Here is a 26,770-nt window from a genome sequence, read left to right on the forward strand (position 1 = left end):
TGAAATAGAAAATTTCACAGATTTTGTTTTGTTTTGTTTTGAGACGGAGTCTCATTCTGTCGCCCAGGCTGGAGTGCAGTGGCGTGACCTCGGCTCACTGCAACCTCTGCCTCCCAGGTTCAAGTGGTTCTCCTGTCTCAGCGTCCCAAGTAGCTGGGACTACAGGCATGTGCCACCAGGCCCAGCTAATTTTTCTGTATTTTTAGTAGAGACGGGGTTTCATCATGTTGGTCAGGCTGGTCTTGAACCCCTGACCTCAAATGATCTGCCCACCTTGGCCTCCCAAACTGCTGGGATTACAGGCGTGAGCCATTGTGCGCAGCCCTTACAAATTTTAATTCTATTAAGCATGGTGCTAAAGTACAGACAAAACTGGCCCCAGCATTTTCTACTGTGAGATAAAAACTGAAGGAAGCATTGTGATTTATTCACCTAAACACAAACCTGAGGATGAGTGAGGTTTGAGACCAGCCTGGCCAAATGGATTCAAACAATCTAAATATAAAAAGGCCTTCCTCAATATTTAAGACATGTTTACACCTGTTACAAATGAAAAACACTACAGCAAAGACAGGTAGAAAATACAGGTAAGTGGCCGGGCGCGGTGGCTCATACCTGTAATCCCAGCACTTTGAGAGGCTGAGGCAGGCGGATCACTTAAGGTCAGGAGTTCAAGACCAACCTGGCCAACATGCTGAAACCCTGTTTCTACTAAAAATATAAAAATCAGCTGGGCATTGTGGCACGTGCCTGTACTCCCCGCTACTTGGGAGGCTGAGGCACAAGAATCGCTGGAACCTGGAAGTCAGAGGTTGCAGTGAGCCGAGATCATGCCACTGCACTCCAGCCTGGACAACAGAGTGAGACTCTGTCTCAAAAAACAAACAAACAAACAAAAAAAAAACACAAAAAACAAAACAAAAAAGAAGACATAGGTAAGTTACACTTCTAGTGCTCTGGTGGCTACATCAATATGCTCATCCACAAACAATTCTGTAACTAACTTTGATATGTAGTCAAAGGAAGGCTAAGGCTGGGTATGGTGGCTCACGTCTGTAATCCCAGCACTCTGGGAAGACGAGGTAGACTGCTTGAGCCCAGGAGTTCAAGAACAATCTGGGCAACGTGGCGAAACTTCGTGTCTACAAAAACTAAAAAAAAAAAAAAAAAAAATTGGCCAGGCATGGTGGTTCACACCTGTAATCCCAACACTTTGGGAAGCCTAGGCAGATGGATTACCCGAAGTCAGGAGTTTGAGACCAGCCTGGTCAACATGGTGACGCCCTGTCTCTACTAAAAATATACACAATTAGCTGGGCATGGTGATGCATGCCTTTAGTCCCAGCTACTTGGGGAGGCTGAGGCAGGACAATCACTTAAACCTGGGAGGCAGAGATTGCAGTGAGCCAAGATTGTGCCATTGCACTCCAGACTGGGCAACACGAGCAAAACTCCGTGCTCCCCGACCCCTAAAAAGAAAATTAGGCATGGTGGTACATGTCTGTAGTATCAGCTATTTGGGAGGCTGAACTGGGAGGATCGCCTGGGCCTGAGAGGTCAAGGCTGCAGTGAGCAACGATTGTGCCACTGCACTCCAGCCTGGGTGATAGTCTCAAAAAAACAAAACAAAAACAAAAACAAAAAACAAAAACAACAAAAAAACAACAGGCTAGTTCCTAATAAGTGAAGACAAAATGTTTTACATTGAACCTAACCCATAATTCAAGAAAAAGACCAAAGTAAATTGTTTACCTCAATATTAACAGTACTTTATTGTACAATAGTACATTGTTGGTTAGTTATACTATACTCCTCTCACACATACCTAGATAATCAATTATGTTTACCTTTTTTTTCCTCTCTGGCTTTTTGCTCTGCAAGATCTGCTAACCAGTGCAGTGGTGACTGGGATTCTGGAGGAGTTAACTTGTTATCTGTGCCTACATCACTCTCTGGGCTGCTGCCACCATTTTTCTCAGACTTCGGAGGAGTATTTTGCTGCTGAGACTCAGGCATGCATAGAGAAATTTTATTACTGTGATTAAGAACATTCTGTAAAACCTACAAAGGTAGAACAATTACATTTTTAAACACTTTCTTCAATAATTCAATTAGTAGTATAGATACAAAAAATTTACACAGAAACACAGCAAACCTAGTTCATACATAAGTCCTAAACCAAATTTCAAATAAATATCAAAGTTGACTAATTTAACCACAGATTTTATTTGAATAACCAGAGATTTTTACTCACTTGAGATACACCATTCATTGTAGGAAAATTTCCAACTTGTAAATTCTGTTTGTTAGTACAATGACAATGGGATTTAATACCATATTTTTCCCTAAGAGTGTGCATGGCATCTAGAAGATCTGTCAAAACTACAAAATAAAATGGTAGTTAATAAAAAGATTACCACTAGTTGTTAATGCTGTAAAATTTTTTCTTACAATATTTTATATTATAATTGGGAATAATGGAGGTTTTCCTGTGCCCTTTAAATTTCTTCCATTTTTCTCCATTCTCTTCCATCTATTACAGTTTTGATTATTCAACCAAATTTATGTTTTTTTTGTTTTTTTTTTGTTTTTTTTTTTTGAGACGGAGTCTTGCTCTGTCACCCAGGCTGGAGTGCAGTGGCGCCATCTGGGCTCACTGCAAGCTCCGCCCCACAGGTTCATGCCATTCTCCTGCCTCAGCCTCCCAAGTAGCTGGGACTACAGGCGCCTGCCACCACGCCCGGCTAATTTTTTGTATTTTTAGTAGAAACGGGGTTTCACTGTGTTAGCCAGGATGGTCTCGATCTCCTGACCTCGTGATCCACCGGCCTTGGCCTCCCAAAATGCTGGGATTACAGGCGTGAGCCACTGCGCCCAGCCAAATTTACGTTCTCTATTCTTTTCTCTCTTTATTAAAAATTAGATATGCTCAAAAATTATAAGAAGCTTTCATTAAAAATCCAATAGGCCTTTTCATTACACTCCAGCTTTCCACTTCTAATGGTGAACTTTCTTCATCACTGAGGCTTGGACTTATCTTCTGAGCTTTATTACATAGAGGATTTCCAATAACTGAGCAAGACAATTCAAAACTAGTTAAATCTCTCTCCACCCTGTTATATTTCTAGATACTCCTTTAAGTGTTTCCTTAATCTGGAGCAACCAAGAGCAGTTATATTACATGAAGAAGATATACTTACCAGAACCAGGTATAATTTGGGTTGGCATTAAATGTTTGTGATCATGAGGCTGTCCCTTCACACACTTCATCCAAGCATATAGTTCTTTATCTGTAAGATAATAAAACTTGTATATCACACTCATGGTTTCATAATTATAAATTGATAGTGTAAAGAACTTAACGATTATATAAAATGTTTCATTGGATAGAGTCACAGCCAAAGAGAAAAAGAAAAAAATAAAAATAAGGAAATAAAATGTCAATGATATGCTTTAGATGTTTGGTTCTGAAACAAGTCAGGAAAAACAGTTCCACCATTTCCTGATTTTATAAAAACACTGACACAAAATGGATATAATGATAGCCTTTCTAAAAATTACCAGTCATTATTATTAGTGACCTCTATCTTTGTAGCTAATCTTCTATCTCTTAGCTGTTTTCTGTGCCAAACAGAATTTATGCCTGATCCTAGTACATCAGACTGACACAGTTTGAGATGACTGTTAATTCATTTTCCTCTTATGCTTCAAAGACATGTAGAGGAACATGAGACATGTGAAAAAGCTGGTACCATACAGTTACTATTAACTGCTATTGCTGACTTCAAATAAGGTTTCATCCCTGAAGTTGTAAAGAATTAAGGCATAGCATAGGGCATAAAATAAAGAATAAAAGCATTTGATACCTTGATCTCAAGAACTTTCTCTACAAATTTAGTGACACAGACAGCTACTTACGACGTGGCTACAAGAGTTTCAGTGTCACAAAGTTCAATAAACTCAGCATAAAAAAATCTAGAACTAGACCAGGCACAGTGGCTCACACCTGTAATCCCAGCATTTTGGGAGGCCAAGGCAGCGGATCACTTGAGGTCAGGACTTCAAGACCAGCCTGGCCAACATGGTGAAACCCCATTTCTACTAAAAATAAAAATTTAGCCAGGTGTGGTGACACATGCCTGTAGTCCCAGCTACTTGGGAGGCTGAGGCAGGAGAATCACTTGAACTCCAGGAGGTGGAGGTTGCAGCAAGCCGAGATCGTGCCATTGCACTCCAGCCTGGGTGATAGAGCAAGACACCATCTCAAAAAAAAAAAAAAAATCTAGAACTATTGTTTCATAAAAATATACATTAAATAAAATTCAAACCCAGTCTAAAACTAGTTACCTTTAAAAGCTTTGACTTTCCTCTGCAAAACCTACACGGTAACTTGCAAATATTTTATATATTGCTTATATTTTAGACTCTTATGTGGATTACCACTCCATGAAGCTATATATTAAACCTACTCAATCTGAGTTTTATTATAATATTTAACAGTAAAATAGATATATAGATAGTATGGACAATAACCCAAGGCATAAGTTACACTTAAAAGAATGATACGGTGGCCAGGCATGGTGGCTCACGCTTGTAATCCCAGCACTTTGGGAGGCTGAGGTGGGCCGATCACGAAGTCAGGAGATCAAGACCACGGTGAAAACCCGTCTCTACTAAAAATACAAAAAAATTAGCTGGGCTTGGTGGCAGGCGCCTGTAGTCCCAGCTACTCGGAGAGACTAGGCAGGAGAATGGTGTGAACGCAGGAGATGGAGGTTGCAGTGAGCCGAGATTGCGCCACTGCACTCCAGCCTGGGCAACAGAGTGAGACTCTGTCTCAAAAAAAGAAAAAAGAATGATACGGTAACAAGACTATACTTTCAAAATTAATACTACTATGAAAATCAGCAGGCTGGGTGTGGTGGCTCATGCCTGTAATCCCAGCATTTTGGGAGGCTGAGGTCAGGAGTTTGAGACCAGCCTGGCCAACTTGGTAAAACCGTGTCTCTGCTAAAAATACAAAATTAGGCATGGTGGCACATGCCTGTAATCCCAGCTACTCGGGAGGCTGAGGCAGGAGAATTACTTGAATCCAGGAGGCCAAGATTGCGCCACTGCACTCCAGCCTGGGCAACAAGAGTGAAACTCCGTCTCAACAACAACATCCAAAAAAAAAAAAGAAAAAGAAAAAGAGAAAGAAAATCATCAACAATACAACAATTTACTTTTAATATAAATATTCTTTATCTTATTCAAAAAAAGCATTTATGGTAGCTTACATATATATACATACATACAACACAGCAACACAGAGTACATTAAAATTAACTTTTTTAATTTGGCAAAGGAAAACCAAAAGTAATATGAAACCAGGAAAAAAGGAATTTGAAATGCACGTCATGTCATCAAGTTTTATAACAATTGAAAATATCAAAATACATGTATTGTGGTTTCACATTTTACTCATATTAACATATTTATTGCATATCCCAGAAACACTTAGCTGTAGATGTTCAGCTATGCTTCCACATTTGCTCAGGTTTCTTTGGTAAGAAAGGGTAAGAGACTTTGGTTAATCCTATCAGTAGAAGATACTGATGGTTAAATCATGGTTCATCTACCTGATACACTACTCTGAAAAAAGAGCGGCCTGAAATGAAAATGACATTCATTACTTTGAGACAGACAATCTATACTAAGTACTTCTAATGTTTCCACAATATTAATCCTCTTATTTCATCAGAACTCTACTCCTAACAAAAAATTCAATACCAGCTTTAGGTAGTCACTTCCAAAATTGCCTTGGATAATCTTTCTAAAACACTTTTGATTCATTTAATTACTTCCTTTCTGAGACAGGGTATCACTGTGTCACCCAGGCTGGAGTGCAATGGGGCAATCACAGTTCACTGCAGCCTCCATCTCCTGGGTTCAGGTGATCCTCCCACCTCAGCCTCCCAGGTAACTGGGACTACAGGAACACACCACCACGCGCAGCTCATTTTTTGTATTTTTTTTTTGTAGAGATGGGGGTTTTGCCATGTTGCCCAGGCTGGTCTTGAACACCTGGGTTCAAGCAATCTTTGGAAGCCAGCCTTGGCCTCCCAAAGTGCTGAGATTACAGGCATGAGCCACAGTGCCCGGCCCACACACTGGAATCTTAAAGCAACAAGGCCTAACCTAAATTTGGGCTACATTAAGGAACTATCTGACTGAAATGAGAAGATGGATATACTCATGAGGCTGATGGGTGTAGATGCAATTTAATTCTAGAAAATATAGCCGTTAATAAACTGTGGTTACTTCTCCTCTTAAAAACAAACTGAAAAAAAATCCTTAATACATTAATAAGGAAAGTAGGAATAAAAAAACACATCTCATGTTCTAGAAGAGTGATCCTAAAGAAAAATTATAAAAAAACTTCAATTTATATAAACTTATACACCAACCTCTAGAACTCTTCCTTTCCTTTGCCTTGTAACAATCTAAGCAGACCACAAATCCACATTTTTGGCAGACCCAGTGAATGTTAAACAATGTTGCTTCACATGCATCACACATCTCCCGGACTCCTCTCACTGCTCTTTTCCAGGCAATTTTGGCTGAAATACAGAAAAAACAAAAATTTTAAAGGCAAACATGCTCTTTTCCAAGGCAATTTTGGCTGAAATACAGAAGAAATAAAAATGTAAAGGCAAACCAAGAACTTTCAAGGCTATATTAACTGAAGACCAATAGCTTTCTTGAAGTAATTTGTAATTCTCTTTAGAAGACCCATAAATGATCATTAAGTGAAAAATAAAAATGCTGTACATCTAAGCAGGGTTTCTCAACTCTGGTACTTTTGACATTTTAGGTTGAATTATTATTTGTTGGGAGGGATTACTCTGTGCATTGCAGACTGTTCAGAGGCATCTGTAGCCTCTACCTATTAGATGTTGGCAACATATCCTTAACTCCCTCAGTTATGCAACCAAAGATGTCTCCAGTCATTGCTAAGTGTCCCCTGAGGGGCAAACCAGTGATTTCAAGGAAGGGAAGGAAAAGAAGCTAATATTTAGAGCATCTACTATGTTAGGAACTATTAAGTACTTAAGTAAGCATAATTAACATAACTACTTTCTAAACAAATTAATGAGATAGTTATCTTTCCTATTTTCCAGACCTGCCTGATATCCAGAGAGGTTATTTGCCAAAGGTAACAGTTAGGGAGTAAAGCTGAGATTCCAATACAAATAATTGGGGTAGATTATGTCTTTATAAGCCAAATGCTGAAATTTCACAATTTCTAAAGTGGGTTTAACACATTAACTTAATGTTGTAATGGCAGAAACAGCAAAATGCTATTGTGATTTCACAAATGGTTAATTGACTCAATTCACCCTCTATAGGAAAGTATCTGTAACCTTAAATACATACTGTAAAAAGGTATCATTATCATAATTAAAAATCAAGGTTAGATAAGATTAGGGACTTCTTTCACAAACATAATTCAAAGAGAAATTCTTAAAATGAAATTTGTGCAGTTCATGTTATATTTAACTTCCTTACCATCCTTTTTCACCCAGGACAAAGCTGTTTTTTCAGATGTTACTAATTGACAGAACTTATCACCTATTATATCCAAGATATATTTAGAAGTCTCTATATCTAGTTCATCATCTTCAAAATTTTCATGTGTCCACAAACTCATAGCTTCATCATCATATTGGTCAGGAGAAGAGAAACCATCTATTCTAACTACTCCGTTTTTACTAAATGACAACCTGAAATATTAAAACATAAAAGTATTAGGTACCCACATATTAAAACATAAGTCCAGTCTTTAAAATTGTAAATTTACAATTATGTTTACATTGCATTATAAAATATGAATTACATTAAAAACAGGAAAACAGGTTAATTCTTCACACACTAATTATTGAATTAATTTAAATAACTCATAGGTGTTATGCAAATGGCGATAAGTAGTACTAATTTTAGGTTATTTCAAGAAATAAGATCACTTATACTTACTTAACTCCAATAAAATGAAAACTGTTTAAGTGTTTGATGAATGACAAGAGTAAAAATGTGGGCCCAATGTTGCCCAGAGCAATGCTGTTATTTTATACATAATCTAAATCGGAATCACCAAAGCTGAAATGGCCTTAAGACTTTCACCAAGAGGACTTTAAAAATGCCAACTATACATATATTTTCATTAATTAGACTGACACATTACTGAAGTGATTTAAGAGAACAAGGATGAAAATTTTTAATAGTTTTATAGGAACCCCATTAATGTGCTTACTTGCTCTTAGCTTCTGATATCCAAATAACTACTCTATTCAGAGAAGTTTATGGTAAACGGAAGGCAAAATTGCCATTCTCTTACTGGCTGGTGGTTATTCCTCAATTATATTGTACTTCACTCTCTTTACTCTCAAATAGCTGATGTCTAAGATACAAGTCATACTGTATTTTTCATATGAACAGCAACATTTCTTTTATCCCTACTTTTCATACTTTTATTATTCTTTCCAAAGCTTCCTTCTTTTTAAACCAAATTTCTCCTTTTTGTCATAACCCAGCATCTTATTTTGGTTTTATGTTATAATCTTTGCCTGAATATTTCTTTCCTTCAGACTTTTCCTAGATTTTCTTATGCCTCAAACCTACTTTCCTTTTGATTCCTTTTTTCATCTCTTCTGCACTTCCATGGGTACTACCTCTTATAATTATTCCCTGAAATTGTCTTCTCTTTTAGGGATTGTTGGCTACAAAGTGAGGAAGAAAGAGAACCTGGTCCATTCTTATCAACACGTATTTTTGGAGGTCTATACTGGGCTACCAGCATAGAGTATTCAGCAGAGTAAAGTGTCTCAATTTCTTAGGAAGATAATTACAGCTAACAATAGAGCATTTCATATGCGCATGGGACTACACTTAAGGACTTGGCATACTTATCTCATTTAACCTTCATTAAACCTCTCTTAGGTAGGTACTAACATTTACATTTTGCAGCTGAGACAGGCTTAGTTGTCCTACCACAGTTAATAAACTCACACAGGAACTAAGGGACAGAGATGAAATTCACAACTAGAAATGACTGATTCTGGAGTGTGACATGTTAATTAGTCTTTACTGTCTGGGTTATCCAGCTATTCTTTAGTTGAACTCTTGCAAGTCTACCTTTAAGTTTTTAATTTTAAAATATTATTTGGTAATATTCATATTAAGTTAGTATATAGGTTAACAACTGTTAAGAAAAAAATCATTTTCTCATTAAGAATAAATCTCTCAGAACAGAAAGGTCATATGGAACATGAGTAATAATGTATGTATTTAGTCTTATAGTTAGAAATTGTTAAAATTTAGCACGAAAACATTTAATAACTCTTTTATAATGTTTCCAAAACATGGAGACTCAAAGACTTACTCCCCCATCCAAAAGGGACACTCAGAATAACACTATATAATTTCCAATATCAAATCAATAAATTACTTTTTTCCCAATCTAATATTTTCACTTACCGTCTAAAGTAGTAAAATCTACAAAATACTGGTGAGTGAGCTGGTTCTTCTCCTTTTTTACTGCGAATAAGTCTACATTCTCGACACTTTTGTAAATTAGGCCCTATCTCACAGCAGGAGTCATCCTGTAAAAAGGATTCCCCAGTTTGCTTCAGCTTCTTGACTTTACGCCAATCTTTCAATACTGAACGAGGAATGCCAGCTGTAAAATCAGTAGGAAAGTTTTAGCAAGATTATGCTTTGTAGAAAGTTAAACTCCTTGAGATGAAATTCAAGTCAGTTATACAATTGTGATGATACGGTAAGACTTTAGTAAAGAAGCAAAGACATTAACAGCTCTAGGTATCGATTAATGACTAAAAAGTGCAGCAGCGTTTCTATTTACTTACTAACCAATTCTATTAACCAAATGAACCACTCTTATGTCAGTGTACTGAAAATGCAGAACTAAATTTTCCAGCTGACTGAACTCTTTAAATATTAAATATTCATGTATGTATAATAGCAAACATAAGAATCATTCATATTCTGTGTATATCAATAACTGAAAATAACAGTCCTTCTATACCAAAAGTTGGTTTACGTAGGAGAAAGCTCTTTCAAGATCCACAGCAAGAACGTAAAGATTAAAGGTTTATATAGTTAGAAACTACAGGTTAGTTTCAACATATTTCTATTGAAATACATAATCTGATTTTCCAAGGTAAGTGTGGCTCATTAAGACAAGTGGTAATTTTATAAAACCTGTATTTGGGAGAAGAGGTGCTGAGCTATTTCTCCTAACATCTTTCCTTTATTATAATACCCTGCATTTGATATCAACATACTGATGGTGGCAGTATCTTTTAGAAAAATAAAAGGGTTTGAAGAAAGTAAAAGGAAAAAAAAATTAACTTGGCTATCTTTATTGATGAATTAAAATAGCCATCAAAAAAGTAAAAAGGACAAAACTCTAATGCATTATACAGTCTAATATGTGGGAAAAAAAATCAACTTATTTACATACTCTACATCATTGCTCCATCACATTTACTGACTTATGTTTAATAAGTACAAGAACATTGGCTCAAGAAATCCGTCATCTAGAAAGTAAGAAGAATTTCTGGACCGAGAGGAACTCCAAAAATTAAATGTTGTCTATTAAAATTTTTAAAAACATATTTATTTAAAAGCAAGCTGGCTGGGCACGGTGGCTCATGCCTGTAATCCCAGTACTTTGGGAGGCTGAGGCGGGCGGATCACCTGAGGTCGGGAGTTCGAGACCAGCCTGACCAACATGGTGAAATCCCGTCTCTACTAAAATACAAAAAATTAGCCTGGCATGGTGGCGCATACCTGTAGTCCCAGCTACTCGGGAGGCTGAGGCAGGAGAATCGCTTGAACCCGGGAAGCAGATGTTGCAGTGAGCCAACATTGCGCCACTGCACTCCAGCCTGGTGACAGAGCAAGGCTCCGTCCAAAAAAAAAAACAAAAGAGGAAAGAAAAAAAAAAAAAGCAAGCTATGTTGGGGTCCAGGTGCAGTGGCTCATGCCTATCCCAGAACTTTAGGAGGCTGAGGTGGGTGGATCACTTGAGGCCAGGAGTTCAAGACCAGTCTGGCCAATAGGTGAAACCCTGTCTCTACCAAAAATACAAAAATTGGCCAGGCGCGGTAGCACGCGCCTGTAATTCCAGCTACTCGGGAGGCTGAGGCACAAGAACTGCTTGAGCCCAGGGGGCGGAAGTTGCAGTGGGGTGAAATCGTGCCACTGGATTCCAGCCTGGGTGATGGAGTAAGACTCTGTCTAAAAATATATATAAATAAAAGCAAGCTATGTTAGGATCAGCAATTAGTTGTTGGCTCTAACTTGTAAGTGTACTTATTGCACCCATATTAATGTATCTATATGTCAGATATTAGATTTACATAGTTTGCTATTTCTGTCATGCTGAAAGAATAAAACTGTATTTCCTACCCTTGTGTTTTCTAATCATGCCCAATGTGTGGATCAGAGGTACAGCTATTCTCCTGAGACTATGTACTTCTTGCAGAAACTTACAAAGCACTGTGTTTAAATAAACCATATAGAGTGACCCATTTGAAATCAGGTCCAATTATTAAGCACTTCTAGAATTGCTGCCTCGTTCTTTACAATTACATGCTTTCCCTTCTCTGTCTCTAACTTAGGGTAAGGAGCCATTTGGCTTAATCCACTAGAGAAACACCCATGTGTATAACCACACACCACATCTCCCGGTTATGGTATAAACCCATTTCCAGAAGACTTATGTAAAATGTTTATTTCCTCCATTGTGCAAAAGAGATTTTTCCTATGAACTGTGTAAAATATTCAGAGCTTTTACAAGTTGGAATGAATGATAGAATTGTTATACTGCTGATAAATTTTTATTTGGTACACTTGCTTCTAATCATCTATTTACTTTTCAATTTATTACACTAGAATAAACTAAATACAGTCTATTTCCTTTTTTATTATATGCCTTTAATTCCAGATAATGGAATAGTTCAGAGTATGGATCACCATACCACTGTGAACAACTCAGATAGTACTATAGTAAAGAATCAGACATTTCAAAGCAAATCTCAATTATGTGACACAAAATAGGCATTTAGAGCTTTTTTTCAATAAAAGAATAAATGAGTACAAAGACATTAAGGCCCAATTCATACGTACAGCTTTTGATATTATAATTTTTGCTTCTAGACAAGGCCACACATGACTGCAACTAACTCCTTTTATGAATTTAACTGTCATAGTATTTGTACAATAAATAAAACTTCATCCTTCAATTCCATATATATATAATTTACTGGCAATATATAAAACCTAGAAGTTTGAGATTAAGACACTTAGTCAACAAAAAAATACCTAACTCAATGGATACTTCTTCATTTATAGTAAGAACCTTAGTTCTCTAGTAGCAAATCCACAAATAGCTGCTCTAACAGAAAACTGGGGAGGAAGAAAGTAAGAGACAAATACTCGCCAAACATTAATCTCTGATATGCCACCCCCTTAAAAAATATTTTTTTGGAGATAGAGAAATTAACTGTGATCATAAACCACTGGTTTTGTATTGTAGAATTTATATATTTAAATATAGTGGCAATTTCAGATCATAAAATTAAATGTAAAAATTAGATAAAATGTAAGATAGAAGTAAATAAAACATAAAAATTAGTGGGGAAAAAGCGGCTGACTTTTAATTAAGAGAAACAAAAAGGTAGCAGAGAGGAAGACATTCCAAAACAGTAGATAAGACAAAATCTATTATATCTAGCTTTAATGTACTAAGAAACACACTATTATGTGTATGTGTATATAAAATATATAATTATACATGTATAACGGTGTATGTAATCATATTACATAGTTTAGGTGTAAGCCTAACTCATTCTTTTTGATTGACCATGACTGATGACAATTCTACTAAACATTAGAAAGAAAATGGACATTATTTAATCCATGAAGTAGATAATCCATTAATATTTAGAAGTTCCCTGACTTATGAAAACTCCCAACTTAAAGAACTTTTCTGTGCTCAGGAGACTGAGGCAGGAGGATTGCCTGAGCCCAGGAGTTGGAGGCTGCTGTGCACTATGGTTACACCTGTGAATATCCACTGCACTCCAGTCTGGGCAATGTAAGGAGACTGTCTCTAAAAAATATTTAAGAAAAAAAAAAACTTTTCTAGGTAGCCTAGAACAAAAGCAAGTCAACTCTGTCCACAATTAATAGATGACATCTAATATTGACTTAATATTACTTTGGACTTGGTGAACAAATGGGTCATAAAACAGCCTCTCTAAAGCTACATGCTAGTTACCAAGCAAGGGAGATTTGACTAAACATTACAACCTGGGGGAAAAAAAGGCACTCATTCTGGCCCATTTCTTAGAACTCTTACATGTGAATATGTATATTCGTCTCAAGATGAAAAGAGAATACGTATTTCACTAACACTTAATTTCATAAATTTAACTTCACAAGAGTTTTCTAGGCATTAAAACCTGGAAGGTACCTATCTTTTGTTTTTGTTTTTTAAGTTTTACTCAAGTATCTGAACACCCAACACCAAAGGAAATGTCATATAAGACAGAAGAGAAACAATTAAATTGCTCACACTAAGCCTATTATGAATTCATGGGGGCAGTGAGGGAGAGTAAGGGGAACATATAAGAAAAAGCAACACTGTATATAATCCAATATTCAAGTAAATGGCAGGTATCCTTCGATGTTAATCCCCCTCTCTGTCTTCTGACTATGCTTGCATTTCAGTCTGTCAGTCTCTGGCTCTAGTTGAGTTTGTCCTTTGTTCTTTCACTTTCTGACTGTCCTTTTCTATGATTCCATCCTCCTGTTTTCCTCTCCTTCACTTTGCCTCTGGTTTCCACACAGGCATGTGGGAAAACCTCATTCAGTTAAAAGGCACAAATGGGAGCCTTCAAGCATCCAAGTGCTTGTGAAAGTACTTCAAGTTTCCACATTGTCACAGATATTTCATATATTGTATGTGGATGAACACACGGACATAGTGAAACTAAGTGCTTTCTGCATTGTGCAACATACCTAAAAAGAAATAAGCAAACTGAGAAAAACTACTACTAGAGTAAAATGATATAGAAACACTTTATAGTGAATATTACTGTTAAGTATCTCTTATTTTGTCCAGCTGTTGCCACAAAGGATATATAATCAGTTGTGAAGCTATTAATATGGCAATTCTTTAACATCGAAATGAATACACAAAACCACAAGCCTCCCCTTAGGTTAATTTTTACCTATTGTTAAGGACTGTTTGAATGAGCAGCATTAAATAGATAGTAATTTCCATAAGCTTCCAATTTTGTCACCAGATGATATAAGAGTGAAATACAGTCCACATTCATATTACTCTGAAGTAAAATTGGCCCTCCATAACCGTGGGTTCCAAACCCATGGGTTCAACCTACCATGGATCAAAAATACTCGGGGGAAAAAATATTCTACAAAGTTCCAAAAAAACAAAACTTTAATTTGCCATGTGCAGAGTACTATGTTCAATCCTGCATAAATGAAGTGATGTGTAAGCATTGTGTTGGGCATTATAAGGAATCTAGAAATGATTTAAAGTATATGGGAGGATGTGTGTAGGTTACATGCAAATATAGTCATACACTATTAGGCAATTTCCTCACTGTAGGAACTTCATAGCATGTACTTACACAAACCTAGCTTACAAACCCGTACAGTATTTACTGTACTTTATACTGTAGATAATTGTAACACAAAGTATTTACGTATCTGAACAAAGAAAGAGGTATAGTAAAAACACAGTCTTACGATCTTATATGAGACCACTGTCATATATACATTCCATCATTTTTTGTTTATTTTTTGAGACATGGTCTTGCTCTGTTGCCCAGGCTGGAGTGCGGTGGTACAATCATGGCTCACTGCAGCTTCAACCACGCCAGCTCAAGTGATCCTCCTGCCTCAGCTTCCCAAAGTGCTGGGATTACAGGAGTGAGCCACTGTGCCCAGCTGTGCATTCTGTCACTGACTGAAAAGTTGTTATGCAGCACATGACTGTACTATGCTATTTTATATAAGGGATGTGCACATCTGTGAATTCTGGTATCCGTGGGGGCGTCCTGGAACCAATCCCCCACAGGTATACCCAGGGACAACTGTAACTGTCTTCTAGAAATTTGCCTCAAAATATGTGTATGTGAGCAGAATTTCTTTCCTGACTACATCTTGTTAGAGGTAAATATCTTAGCTGATATTACAAATCCACTTTTGGTGTGACAGCCATAACTGCATTTTGACAATTCTTAGAAATGGCCAAAATTACGAGTAACTACTAAATTCCACGTTAAATTACGCAAATTACCTACAATGACTGTCAGGTAAAATATATATTTCTACAAGTCTTTTAAAAATGGAGGAATAAGTGTTCTCTCATTTCCTCTTAAAGGGTACTTACTTGTGAAATGTAGAAATGAGATCAATGAGCATATACATAAAGCTAAGGCACGCAAATGAAGACAAAGGATGCCTTTAAGTTCACTGATCTTTAAAGCAGCACACTAGTATAGCTAAAACATTCAGCCCATTTTACCTGAGATAAAACAAAGTAACTGACTTACTATTACTGTTGCTTTGCAACTTCAGTTTACTTCTTTCTTTGGCACTCCTGCTGAGAACTCCATTGGGTTTCAAATCTTCTTCTATTTCACCTTTTCTCTTTTGCAAATCATTTTGCTTCTTTTTGTAAGTTGGCTTAGGTTGTCTTTTAGTCCTTTGCTCTGACTTGCTTTCACTTTCATCTGAGTCTCCACTTTCAGAGCCAGATTCATAAGTTCTTTTGGCTTTTCTCCTGTTGACTTTATCATCTTTTACATATTTATCAACTATGATCTTACTATCTACACTATTTTGTATATCACTAGATGTAGAGGCTATTAAGTTGACAGAACATGGCTTAATAATTTCTGATACAGAATTCCCTGAATTTTCCATTTTATTAGTATTTTTATCTTCTTCTGAGTGTCTGGTGAGCCAGGCCTTTTTCAGTTTAGTATGGTAGTTTGGTTGACTTGTCTGGGAAGCTTGCCCATTTCCTACAGAGTTTGCTTTGTTAATTGTACTACAGATTACAGTGCTATCCAGAGGAAGGGAGGCTGAAAGTGTCTGATTTTTTATAGCATTAGGTTCAGTCTCACTGGCATTACTACTTTTATACTGAGCTGCAGCCAATGCTGCCTTGTGCTTTTTTAAATGGATAAAATCAGTTGTGCCTGAGAACCCAGAACTGGGTTGAACAACACTTCCTGTCTTACTACTGGCCAATGTAACTGGTGCTGTGGTGCTGACCTTGCATTCTTGTTTTTGAGCCACTGGCTGACTGACACTTTTTGAAGATACACATTCTGATGATGTAGAGGCCAAAATGGTATTTGATAAAGAGGAAATTACTTCTGAACCACCCCAGCTGGAAACACTGGTAGTATCGGCAGCAGATGTGATTACATCCGTTTTGGTATTACACATCGTATTTACAGCAGACATGACTGAACTGGGAACACTGCCCTGTGAGACAGCCTGAAAGTTTTTTTCAGATTTTGTGTGAACACTGTCTGAATTCACATTTGGCAAAATGATTCTTCCAGTTTCTCCGGCTTCTGCTAGTTTGAGGCAATCTGTTTTATGTGCCCCAGCTGAAGATCTTTCACTAACTCGATCTTTAGAAGCTAACTGCATTGCTGGCATACTATCAGTTTTTGTACTAGAAGATGGACGCACAATGACAGATGCCATAGCAGCCTGTAACTTTCCGCTGCTTTTCTCCACATGCCATTCAGTTTTCTCTTTGCTGAGGTTATTATTAGGTCTCCACATCTCCGTCAAACTCTGTTCTGAAGAACTCTTAAAATTTGCCTGGGAGTCTTTTGGTTCGGGTATTAGAGTTGGAGGCTTCTGTGATTCTTGAACTTTACCACCAGCATTTACTGGCATCACCGGAGTTAAAGTTGGAGGGGAAAGACTACTATAGCTGCCTTCCTTTCTTTCCAGGCTGTGATGGATTGGTGGGTGAAATACTGGTGCTCTATGTAATGCAGGCATACTGCGGAGTGTATTTGTAGAAGAAACTGTCAAATGGGTAGGACTCCTACAATCATTTCTGAAGGTTGTTACTGAGTGAGATGCAATCTGATGTGGAAGATGTTCTGGTATCTTGCCTACTAAACCTTCACTTTCTGGTTGGTGTTTAATCAAAGGTGGAGGCTTTGAAAGAGATGTTATAAATGAAGTCAGAGTTTGAGGATTAGCTGCTGCCGCTGCAAGGGCATTACTCTGTTTATCACCGTAAATATTTGAAACTTCTTTGGATGGGTATGATCTTGGTGGTTCATTGACCACACTATTAGACAATGTAGTGAAATAGTTACTTTGGGGTAAACTCTGAGGCACTGAGTGCTTCATTTTATAAAGATCTGATACTGAGCGTTCTACATCCATATCTTGTTTGATGATATGGCTTTTAGGACTGGAAGATGATGATGCCACTCTGGAATAATTCTCTCTCTCACCCTCAACTCCCTTGATTTTAGTTGTAAAGGGAGCAACATCAATACTTTCTTGAAGAATTCGACGGTGTTCCTCTTTGTATTTGTTTAACCTCTCTCCAGTCTCCTGGGGTGGCCTCTGTAATTGATTTAATACTGGATCCACAAAATGCCTATGTAAGTGACAATCTTTTCCAGTCTGTGACCTATTTAGATCCAGGTCATTTTTGGCTGATGTGGATGCAACAGACCGTAATGGTTCCATAAAAGCTTTTCTTTCTAATTCTCTGTAAAGAAAATACACAAATATTTCTGTAACCACTTTTTCCTGCAAAATACAAAGACAGCTTCTATGCAATATCATTCTATTATGAAAGTAAAAGACATCTTTGCATGTACTCTAATACTATAATAAATTTGAAGAAATATCAAAACAGAACAAAGCCTAATCTTAAGATATGTGTTAACTTAAAATTAACTGTTTAAAAGGCAAATTAAGAAAAATTATGAACAAGGTATTTATAATTTTTAAGCACTGGTGAACTTACTCCTTATGATGATCTACTAAAGTTTTTGTCAATGGTGGACTGGAATGGGCTGTAATTTTAAGAGGCCGATGAGGCTCTGCACTGGAAGGTCTGACAGGAATGTGGCTAAGTAATCCAATACCATCTGCTGAGGTCACAGGGGTGGGCTGATGTAGCCAAGGACTGGGAGAATTCTATTAACAAAACAAAACAAAACAAAACCTAGATTTCAGTTACTAGAAAAAGCTAAACACCGTGTCACAGTAGAACTGGGTATGATCTTGGTGGTTTATTAGTTCATTCAAATAGCAGTTTCTTTGGGAAACTTGTAACTTTTTCTAAATACATCTTATGAGAAATATTCAGACAAATAATAACATAATTAAACAGATTTTTCCATATCATAAAGTAATCAGTATTAAATAATTTATTGTCATCTTACTAAAAACAGATCTTGAAATCAGTGCCTTAAATTTACTATAAATGCCATATACAGAACCTAGTTTATATGATTTCCTGATTCTAACAGCAAAAGTATATTGCTAACAGTAAAAACAGAGTATTATTCCTAAAACACATTTCATCAGAAATAGAAATTATAACCAAATTCATTTGTCAATTTTTGTCATCAAAAAATTTAACTTTTCCAATGTAACAATTTACTGACAATTGGCAGATAATTACATTTCAAAACCCAAATGCACTCCCCATTTCACTCTAAGGGGTTGTACCATTAAGCTTGGAGGTGTAGAGGTCTAATAAAGTTAATTTTATACATCAATATGCTGCCTGTCTCATAACTGAATATAAGGTGACAGCAACCTCTTCATCGAGACATACAGCTATCTGACTACATGCTTAAGGATTTTTCTATATTCTGACTCACTGACATCCTTCCAGAACATGTTTTATGAATTTGTTAATAGGATGATAGTCAAATAGCAGGAAAATACAACCTCCTTTGTATTTTCTCTAATTTATTCCCTAACAAAGGGAATACGTTTTACTTCTCAAAATAATGCAAAAGAAGTATGTCACACCAAAAATATACTGCTATGAAATTAAAAACATACACTATAGCCATAAACCCCACATAAGAGAAAAATACATAAATATACACATAAGGATCAAATATGTGTCTCAAACGGCCTCAGTTCTATAAGATCCAGAAATCTTAAACAGCAATCAATTATGGCAATGACAAAGTTTTGCTCTATAAAATGCCATTCAAAATTATTTCTTAATAATAGTGTCTTATGCTTGTATTTCTTCACTTTTGGTCAATAGTAGGGGGTAAGATATTTTTATTTTTTCCTCAAAATGTTATTCAAATTTACTCCTTTATGTTGTAATTTTATATAACAAATAAAAATCTGATACACTTGTTTTTAGTTTAACACATTTATGACCAGTTAATAAAATATTTTATGTACTTATAAACACGGAGGCTAGACAGTCATGGTCTAAGTCCATATACATGTGACACATACTGAGTAATGCTCCCTTCCAAGCCATTTTTAAGTTACTTAAATCTGTTTTCAAGAGTTTGGATGTTAAGGAAAAAGACACAAATCTGTTAGCCAGCTCTTGGCTCTCCTGTGTTCCTCTAGCTAGCTTATCTTTGTGCAGCTGCAGCTACATTAATGACATGAGAGTGAAGGGTCAGAATAAACATGTGAGTGCAACAATAAAAATAGAAACCTTGAATTAATAATCTGAGTGCAGTAGGGCACTTGGGTCACCAGGCCTGCTTTCTATTCTGGTAAAGAGGATAATATAGTGATTAGTGATTCTTCACTGAGTTTGACTATGTAACATACAGGTTCCAGTATGACTCCCATCTACGACAAGAGCAACGGCACCCTCCAAAATGTAATGGAAAGCTTTTGATCAATGGCAGCATAATTCTGGAACTGAGATCTTGTCAACCTCAAATGTGGTGATGCTGGTGCAGAATCAACTGTGGGGATCACTGGTGAGACTTCATTAAAGGCCAAAGGTCATATGAAAGTAGAGCCAAAAGGAGTCCATGTTTGCAACAGGAATAAACCACAGGAAACATCTTTCAAAACTGGTAGACCTTATGCAAGATGCATCATCAACCACTTGGTGCCTCTTATCATCAAAGTTCACTCATCACATGGTTGGGCATGGTGGCTCATCCCTGTAATCCCAGCACTTTGAGAGGCCGAGGCAGGCGGATCACTTGAGGTCAGGAGTTCAAGACCAGCCTGGCCAGCATAGTGAAACCTCGTCTCTACTAAAAATACAAAAAATTAGCCAGGTGTGGTGTTGCACACCTGTAGTCCTAGCTACTTGGGAGGCTGAGGCAGGACAATCACTTGAACCCAGGAGGCAGAGGTTGCAGTGAGCCAAGACTGTATCACTGTACTGTAGCCTGGCAACAGAGGGAGACTCCATCTCAAAAAAAAAAAAAAAAAAAAAGTTTATCTATCACAACTTGGGAATGATAAAAAGACTCATGGCCACAGTCTACCCAAAACATAATGACTCCTCTCACAAACTTTTGGCATGATGAACAGCATGCTTTTATCTACTGGCATCACTAATGTTATATGTAAAAAATATTATCCCTGAGTAAAACAGAAAGTCACTAAAATTGTCTTCTAAATCACCACCCCCAACTGTGATCTCACTTAACTTCAAAAAGCTGTCAAAAAAGATGACATTAAGGTGTTAAAAACACCCATGTGAGGCAGAGGTTGCAGTGAGCCGAGATCGCGCCACTGTACTCTAGCTTGGGTGACAGAGCAAGACTCTGTCTCAAAAAAAAAAAAACCCCACAAAAAAACAAAAAACCACCCATGTTCACTGTAGCATTATTCACCACAGCCAAGAGGTGAAAGCAACCCAAATGTCCACTGACAGATGAATGGAGAAAGAAAATAGGGCACATACATACAGTGGAATATTATACAGCCTTAAGAAGAAAATCATGTCACATGTTGCAACATGGATGAACCTCAAGAATATTGTAGTAAGCTAAATAAGCCAGTAACAAAAGGATAAATATTCTATCATTCTACTCATAGAAAGTATCTAAAGTCATGAAAACCATAGAAACAGAAGAAAGGTGGTTGCCAAGGGTTGGCAGGGAAGGGGAGTTAGTGTTTAATGGCTATAGTTTCAGTTTTACAAGATGAAAAAGTTCTAGAGACCTGCTGCACAACAATGTGAACACACTTAACACTACTGAACTGTACACTTAAAAATATTTAAGATGGCACATTTAATATTATGTATGTGTGTGTTTTTTAACCACAAAAACAAGGTGTTAAAAAAAGATTCTAGGGGATACTTGATGAGCATCCTAGGATGTACGAAGGACAAGGTTGTCTCCTGGGAGTTTAAAAGTGATATCAATTTTTCCATTTTTTATACCGGGGCTGGTATTGCTCTCAACAACCATTTTTTAGTGTAAAAATGAATTTGCTATAGAAACTACATGGCTCATGAATGAACAAGAGCCTTATACCGCTACCTTTAGCAATACTGTGTTAGGCAGACAAAATCTCAGCTGCAGCTTTACCCTCAAATACTGGGAATCTGTAACCTTGAGCACCCTTAAGGGAACAAGGGGGTTAAATAGTCAAACACTGTACTATACCATTAATATACAAACATACATCTGGAGAATATAACAATTTGTTTTTAAGAACAATTTGATAATATATATCAAAAGCCTTACAATTTTATAAAAATTTTAGAAATTTCACTTCTGGGAATTTGGCTGAGCAAAATAATTATGTATAATTTGTATTACATATAATTATTGCATAATTATAATTATGTATAATTTTGTGTAATAATTTTTATACCAAAAATTAGCCGGGCGCGGTGGCTCACACCTGTAATCCCAGCACTTTGGGAGGCCGAGACAGACGGATCACAAGGTCAGGAGTTCAAGACCAGCCTGACCAACATGGTAAAACCCCGTCTCTACTAAAAATACAAAAATTTGCCAGGCATGGTGGCAGGCACCTGTAATCCCAGCTACTCAGGAGGCTGAGGCAGAAGAATTGCTTGAACCTGGGAGGCAGAGGTTGCAGTGACCCAAGATCATGTCACTGCATCTAGCCTAAGCAACAGAATGAGACTCCATCTCAAAAAAAAAAAAAGAAAAAGAAAATATACCAAAAATTTAAATCTATAATAAATAAATATTACAATCTAAAAAGTTTTACTTCTTTAAATTAACTCTTTTTATAAGTAGGCTTTTCTGACGTTTCAGCTCCCACTCTTGAGGTTACTAAGTGTATGGAAAAACAACCGAAAAATTCTAACATATTTTATAATAGGAAATGACCTAAAAAATAGATGGAATATTGAAAAAGCACCTGTACATGTTCATTAATATATACTGCTATGTGGCAAACTACAGTGTAACTTACCCTCCTTAACGAAGCTTCAGCATTAACTGCATTTTCTGGGTGAACCCACTTAGAAGAAGGCAAACCAAGTCCTGAGTATGCATGTGTTCCATTTGGATACTGCCAAATAATTGGATAAAGTCCAAGCTGATTATATGAAGCAGAAGGATGGGCTTGTCCAAGAAGATGAGGTGACTGGTGCTGTAACAACTGTTGTTGTTGCTGGTGTGCTAGCGCTAAGTGGCTCAAGCTGCTGGCATGAGCACTCTCTAGTCGTGGGTGGCCACCAAGTAAGGAGGCAGTAGGCACTCCAGGTAACACAGTGGGAAGTAAATGAGGGTGATGAACAGCATGGTGTGGACCACTAGTCAGAGGATGAGTGTTAATGGTAGGTAATGGAGTTTGACTAGATGATCCGGCTAGTAAATGGGGTGCAGGAGTTAAGGCAGGATGATGGGTACCTGGATTTAAACAGGTTCTATGAGATGAGGAGTGAAGAGGAAAAGGATGCTGGCTTAGGAAAGGTGAAATATGATTAGCTCCTGTTTCTGACCCAATAAGTGCAGGATCTCTGTAAACTGTAAAATGCTCATTTTTATCAATGATAAGAGGACTCTTTGTAGTTTCTAATGTACTGCTTCGAGTAGGAATTGGATGAAAACTGCATCTTGATAGCTCATGTTCTATCTTATTTGCCAGTCTTCTTTCACCAGTAGCTTGGCTGTTCACATAAGTGGCCTTAGACTTTACAGAATCAGGAGAATGAGTTATTTTGGGTTTAACAACTTCAGGTGATGGGCTGGATTTTATCTTGTGAGTATCTACTGAAGTATTAAGTTTAGATTTTATAGTCTCTGGAGGTGGACTTCGCTTATGCAGCTTATCTTCCATGACAGAAACTGCACTTAAAGGAGAAATGTAAGAGACATACTTCTCTTTTTCCATGTTCAAGTGATCATTTCCTGAAGAAGCATTTGTAACACCTGATTGGGTTAGATCCACTTTAACTACATCACTGACCCAGCTCTGGTCAGAATCTTGTTTTGCTGTTTCCAAGAATTTTGCATTTGCAATAGAGTGTTTTGAATCACTAACATTAGGATCCATTTTCTGAAGTGTCTGAAGGCCAAAGGTACTTGAGTTTTCCTGAGCCACCTTTTCTAAATTAGTGTCATTTGTAATATCAATAACACATTTTGGTGTGGGTGGTCTGGATACAAACTTCTCCTTTGGTAGCAATTCCATGGTATGTGTTTTATCCATATTGCATTCCTGAGGAAGTAAATCATTAGAATTATGATCAGAAACTGTGGATTGTTCTGACGAATGAATAATCATATCTTCTTGAAGCTGAGTGTCAACAGACTTCCGCTTCTCTGCTTCTTCATGTTTTTTATCTTCCTGTATTTGATCCCAGGGAGGCTGGCTATCTTTTAGGGTCTCTTCTCCTGCCTTCTCATTATTATGGGGTTTTCCTTCTTCTCCATTTATTTTTGAAGTATTTTTATTTTTCAATTCATTCTCTGGCTTCTGTTCTGAGGAATTATCTATTATTCTCTTATTTGAATTTTCTGAGTCACTGCTCTCAGAAAAGTCTGAAACATTGTCAGTTCGAAGTCTTTTCATATTTAGTTTCTTTTCATCCTCCTCAGGTTTCCTTCTTTTATTCATCAAGTGTTTGTTTTTACCTTTAGGATTTTCTGTAGGATTAAAGAAAGAACAGTCTTATTTTTCATACTAAATAAGCATATTTTAAAATGTATTTTTGTTTTATTTGTTTTCATTCCCTTAAAAAAAAAAAGTGGGTCCTACCTCCTCGTGATATATAATCATATTTTTCCTCCTTCATCTTCTCTTCATCTGGTATACTGCTATCTGAGCCCTTCCTCTTATTTGGACGGATACTTCTTTGTTGCTGTTGCTGGTGTGTATTCTGTTTTGGTACAGCAGCTTGGGAGTTCATTGCTGGTCTGGGACTATTTGCTTGGGCACGTGTATAATGGCTCTAAAAATAACCAATTAACAGTAATTGTTTACTACCTGGTTTCTACTAGCCTAAGGAAAAATATTTTACAGAAATTCATCCCTAATAACATACATACGTGAACAGCGTTGACGTTTTGATTGGCACGAGACCTGCGTCGTGATGTAATGCCAATATTTTCACCTTTTAACAAAGAGTGAACAACATCATCTAGAAAGGTCATTTGAACCATAGAAGGATCGACATTCTGTGGTTCTAGTACCTAATCCATGATACAAAACAAAAACAAAAACAAAAATTAAACAGAATGAGCTAATCAAATATTTGGTATAATTTCTTTACTCAGTAGAAATGTTTAGAAATCAGCTTGGGATCCCTAATTTATAAGATGCTGTTATAATAATTTGTTTTATTCACTTAAGACAAAGTTACCTTTTTAACCTTCTGAAACTCACCGTTTCAACTGCTAACCAAGAATTAAAAAGCAAATATATTTACTGCAAGTACATCTTGAAAAACAAGGGTATTAATCAAGAATACATATGCCAACAATTCTTAAATTACTTTCTATTTTTAAATAGAAAGTAATTTTCAAAAAGCAGTTGTAAAATAAAACTCAGAGGTAGACTTTAGGGAGTAGAAAAAGACAAAAATTGTGCAAATGAATAATTTTAAAAATGTGGTTAAAACTATTTTAACAATTCAAGGCAGTTTTGTGCTTTTCTGAGAGGTAAAAGTTTGTCACTGTTTTAGGGAAAAAATCAAATGCAATGAAACAGTAACACTTATTTAGCATTTTAACTACATTTTAACCAAAGTATTTGAATTGTGTATAAAGGCGCTCTATCAGATAATCTCCACAATCCAATCAGGTAGGAAGGTATAAATATATCTATTTTTTCTACATAAACAACAGCTTTAAAAATGAGTATTTTTTGTATTAAGTTAAAAAAAAAATTGAAATCTCAAGACTTTCAGACTGGTACTTAAAACTCCATAGGAGCCGGGCGCGGTGGCTCACGCCTGTAATCCCAGCACTTTGGGAGGCTGAGGTGGGCAGATCACGAGGTCAGGAAATTGAGACCATCCTGGCTAACATGGCGAAACCCCGTATCTACTAAAAATACAAAAAAATAGCCGGGCGTGGTGGCGGGCGCCTGTAGTCACAGCTACTCGGGAGGCTGAGGCAGGAGACTGGTGTGAACCCAGGTGGTGGAGCTTACAGTGAGCCGAGATCATGCCACTGCACTCCAGCCTGGGCGACAGAGCGAGACTCCAGCTCAAAAAACAAAAAACAAAAAACAAACAAAAACTCCATAGGAAACTTGTAATCCTTAAGATTCACCATAAAACTTAATTGAGCATACCAACACTAACATTTGATGTGAGAAGAAATGTACTGTGTGTTTAAGTTTTCACTGATGAAAAGAAATGATTTCGGAAATATTTTTATTACTGGAGGGACAGAAAAACTGAAACTCTGAGAAAGAAAATTTTAGCTCATCTAAGGATTTAAAAAAGACTAATCAATTAAAAGAGTTTAATGCCTCTATTTTAGGAACTGATTTTATCAGTGTTGAAATAAATTGAGCATTGCTGTCTCCCTATGACCTGAAATGACCTCTATGTAATATCAGATACATTTAAACTTACTAGAATTACACGACTAAAAACCCTAGAGATAAAAATTATTTAGCATCAAATTGTTGATGTATTTTGGGGGGCATGGATGATTTGAACTTTTAAAATCTCTACAAAAATATTAGTGGAACTATTTACCTGATCATTCATAACGATCATGGTGCGGGTGAAGAGATCATGATGAGTAATTATGCCAGTAAACCACTGGGTGGCAGAGTCTTGTCTATATACTCTCACTCTGTATCCATTTAAGGAATAAGGACCTTAAAAAAAACACAAGAAACAGAAACATCTTAAATGGAGACATCTTCATTTAATAACTGCCTTTTAGAAGAAACATGAGCTAGTGTATAATAGTAATATATCCAACTATCAGTTTTCAAAAAAATGTTTTAGAAGTAAATATCCTTTCAAATGAATCATTCTGAAGTTACTATATACACTGCACTAGACCCACATACTTCCTGATTCAATAGAAATAAAATACTTTAAGAGAGAAGGAAGGTTTCTAGGATCACGAGTTAATAAGAGAACAGTTCAAAATGCAAAGTTATAGTAGTGTAGAATGCAGTAAGGTTATGAAGCTACTTAGTAAGATTGCAGTAGATGACTACATGGTTGAAACAGAAAGATTAACTTGCAACTTGATGTTTGTTT

The 26,770-nt window shown here is 36.7% G+C and overlaps 1 protein-coding gene across 25 annotated transcripts in view; it reads right to left on the reverse strand.

Moving 5' to 3' along the window:
• JMJD1C (jumonji domain containing 1C) overlaps positions 1 to 26,770 on the reverse strand; it is a 354,297-nt gene that overhangs the window by 23,632 nt on the left and 303,895 nt on the right. For 22 of the 25 annotated variants that reach the window (XR_010146905.1, XM_063781841.1, XM_054659659.2 and 19 more), the window contains 12 exons: positions 26,252 to 26,376; positions 24,591 to 24,734; positions 24,301 to 24,493; positions 22,510 to 24,188; positions 18,119 to 18,291; positions 15,651 to 17,857; positions 9,517 to 9,718; positions 7,552 to 7,766; positions 6,450 to 6,602; positions 3,201 to 3,290; positions 2,255 to 2,382; positions 1,848 to 2,061 (listed from right to left, as the gene is read on the reverse strand). Coding sequence is in view for 23 of the 25 variants with exons in the window: in XM_063781841.1 (XP_063637911.1) it covers positions 1,848 to 2,061; positions 2,255 to 2,382; positions 3,201 to 3,290; positions 6,450 to 6,602; positions 7,552 to 7,766; positions 9,517 to 9,718; positions 15,651 to 17,857; positions 18,119 to 18,291; positions 22,510 to 24,188; positions 24,301 to 24,493; positions 24,591 to 24,734; positions 26,252 to 26,376 (5,523 nt within the window). In the remaining 2 variants the exon portion in view is untranslated. Of the gene's footprint in view, positions 1 to 1,847; positions 2,062 to 2,254; positions 2,383 to 3,200; positions 3,291 to 6,449; positions 6,603 to 7,551; positions 7,767 to 9,516; positions 9,719 to 15,650; positions 17,858 to 18,118; positions 18,292 to 22,509; positions 24,189 to 24,300; positions 24,494 to 24,586; positions 24,735 to 26,251; positions 26,377 to 26,770 lie in introns of those variants that run through there. The other 3 variants (XM_054659657.2, XR_010146906.1, XM_024346393.3) reach the window with 3 other exon arrangements.

Source organism: Pan troglodytes, chromosome 8, assembly GCF_028858775.2.
Source record: "Pan troglodytes isolate AG18354 chromosome 8, NHGRI_mPanTro3-v2.0_pri, whole genome shotgun sequence".
Classification (NCBI taxonomy): domain Eukaryota; kingdom Metazoa; phylum Chordata; class Mammalia; order Primates; family Hominidae; genus Pan; species Pan troglodytes.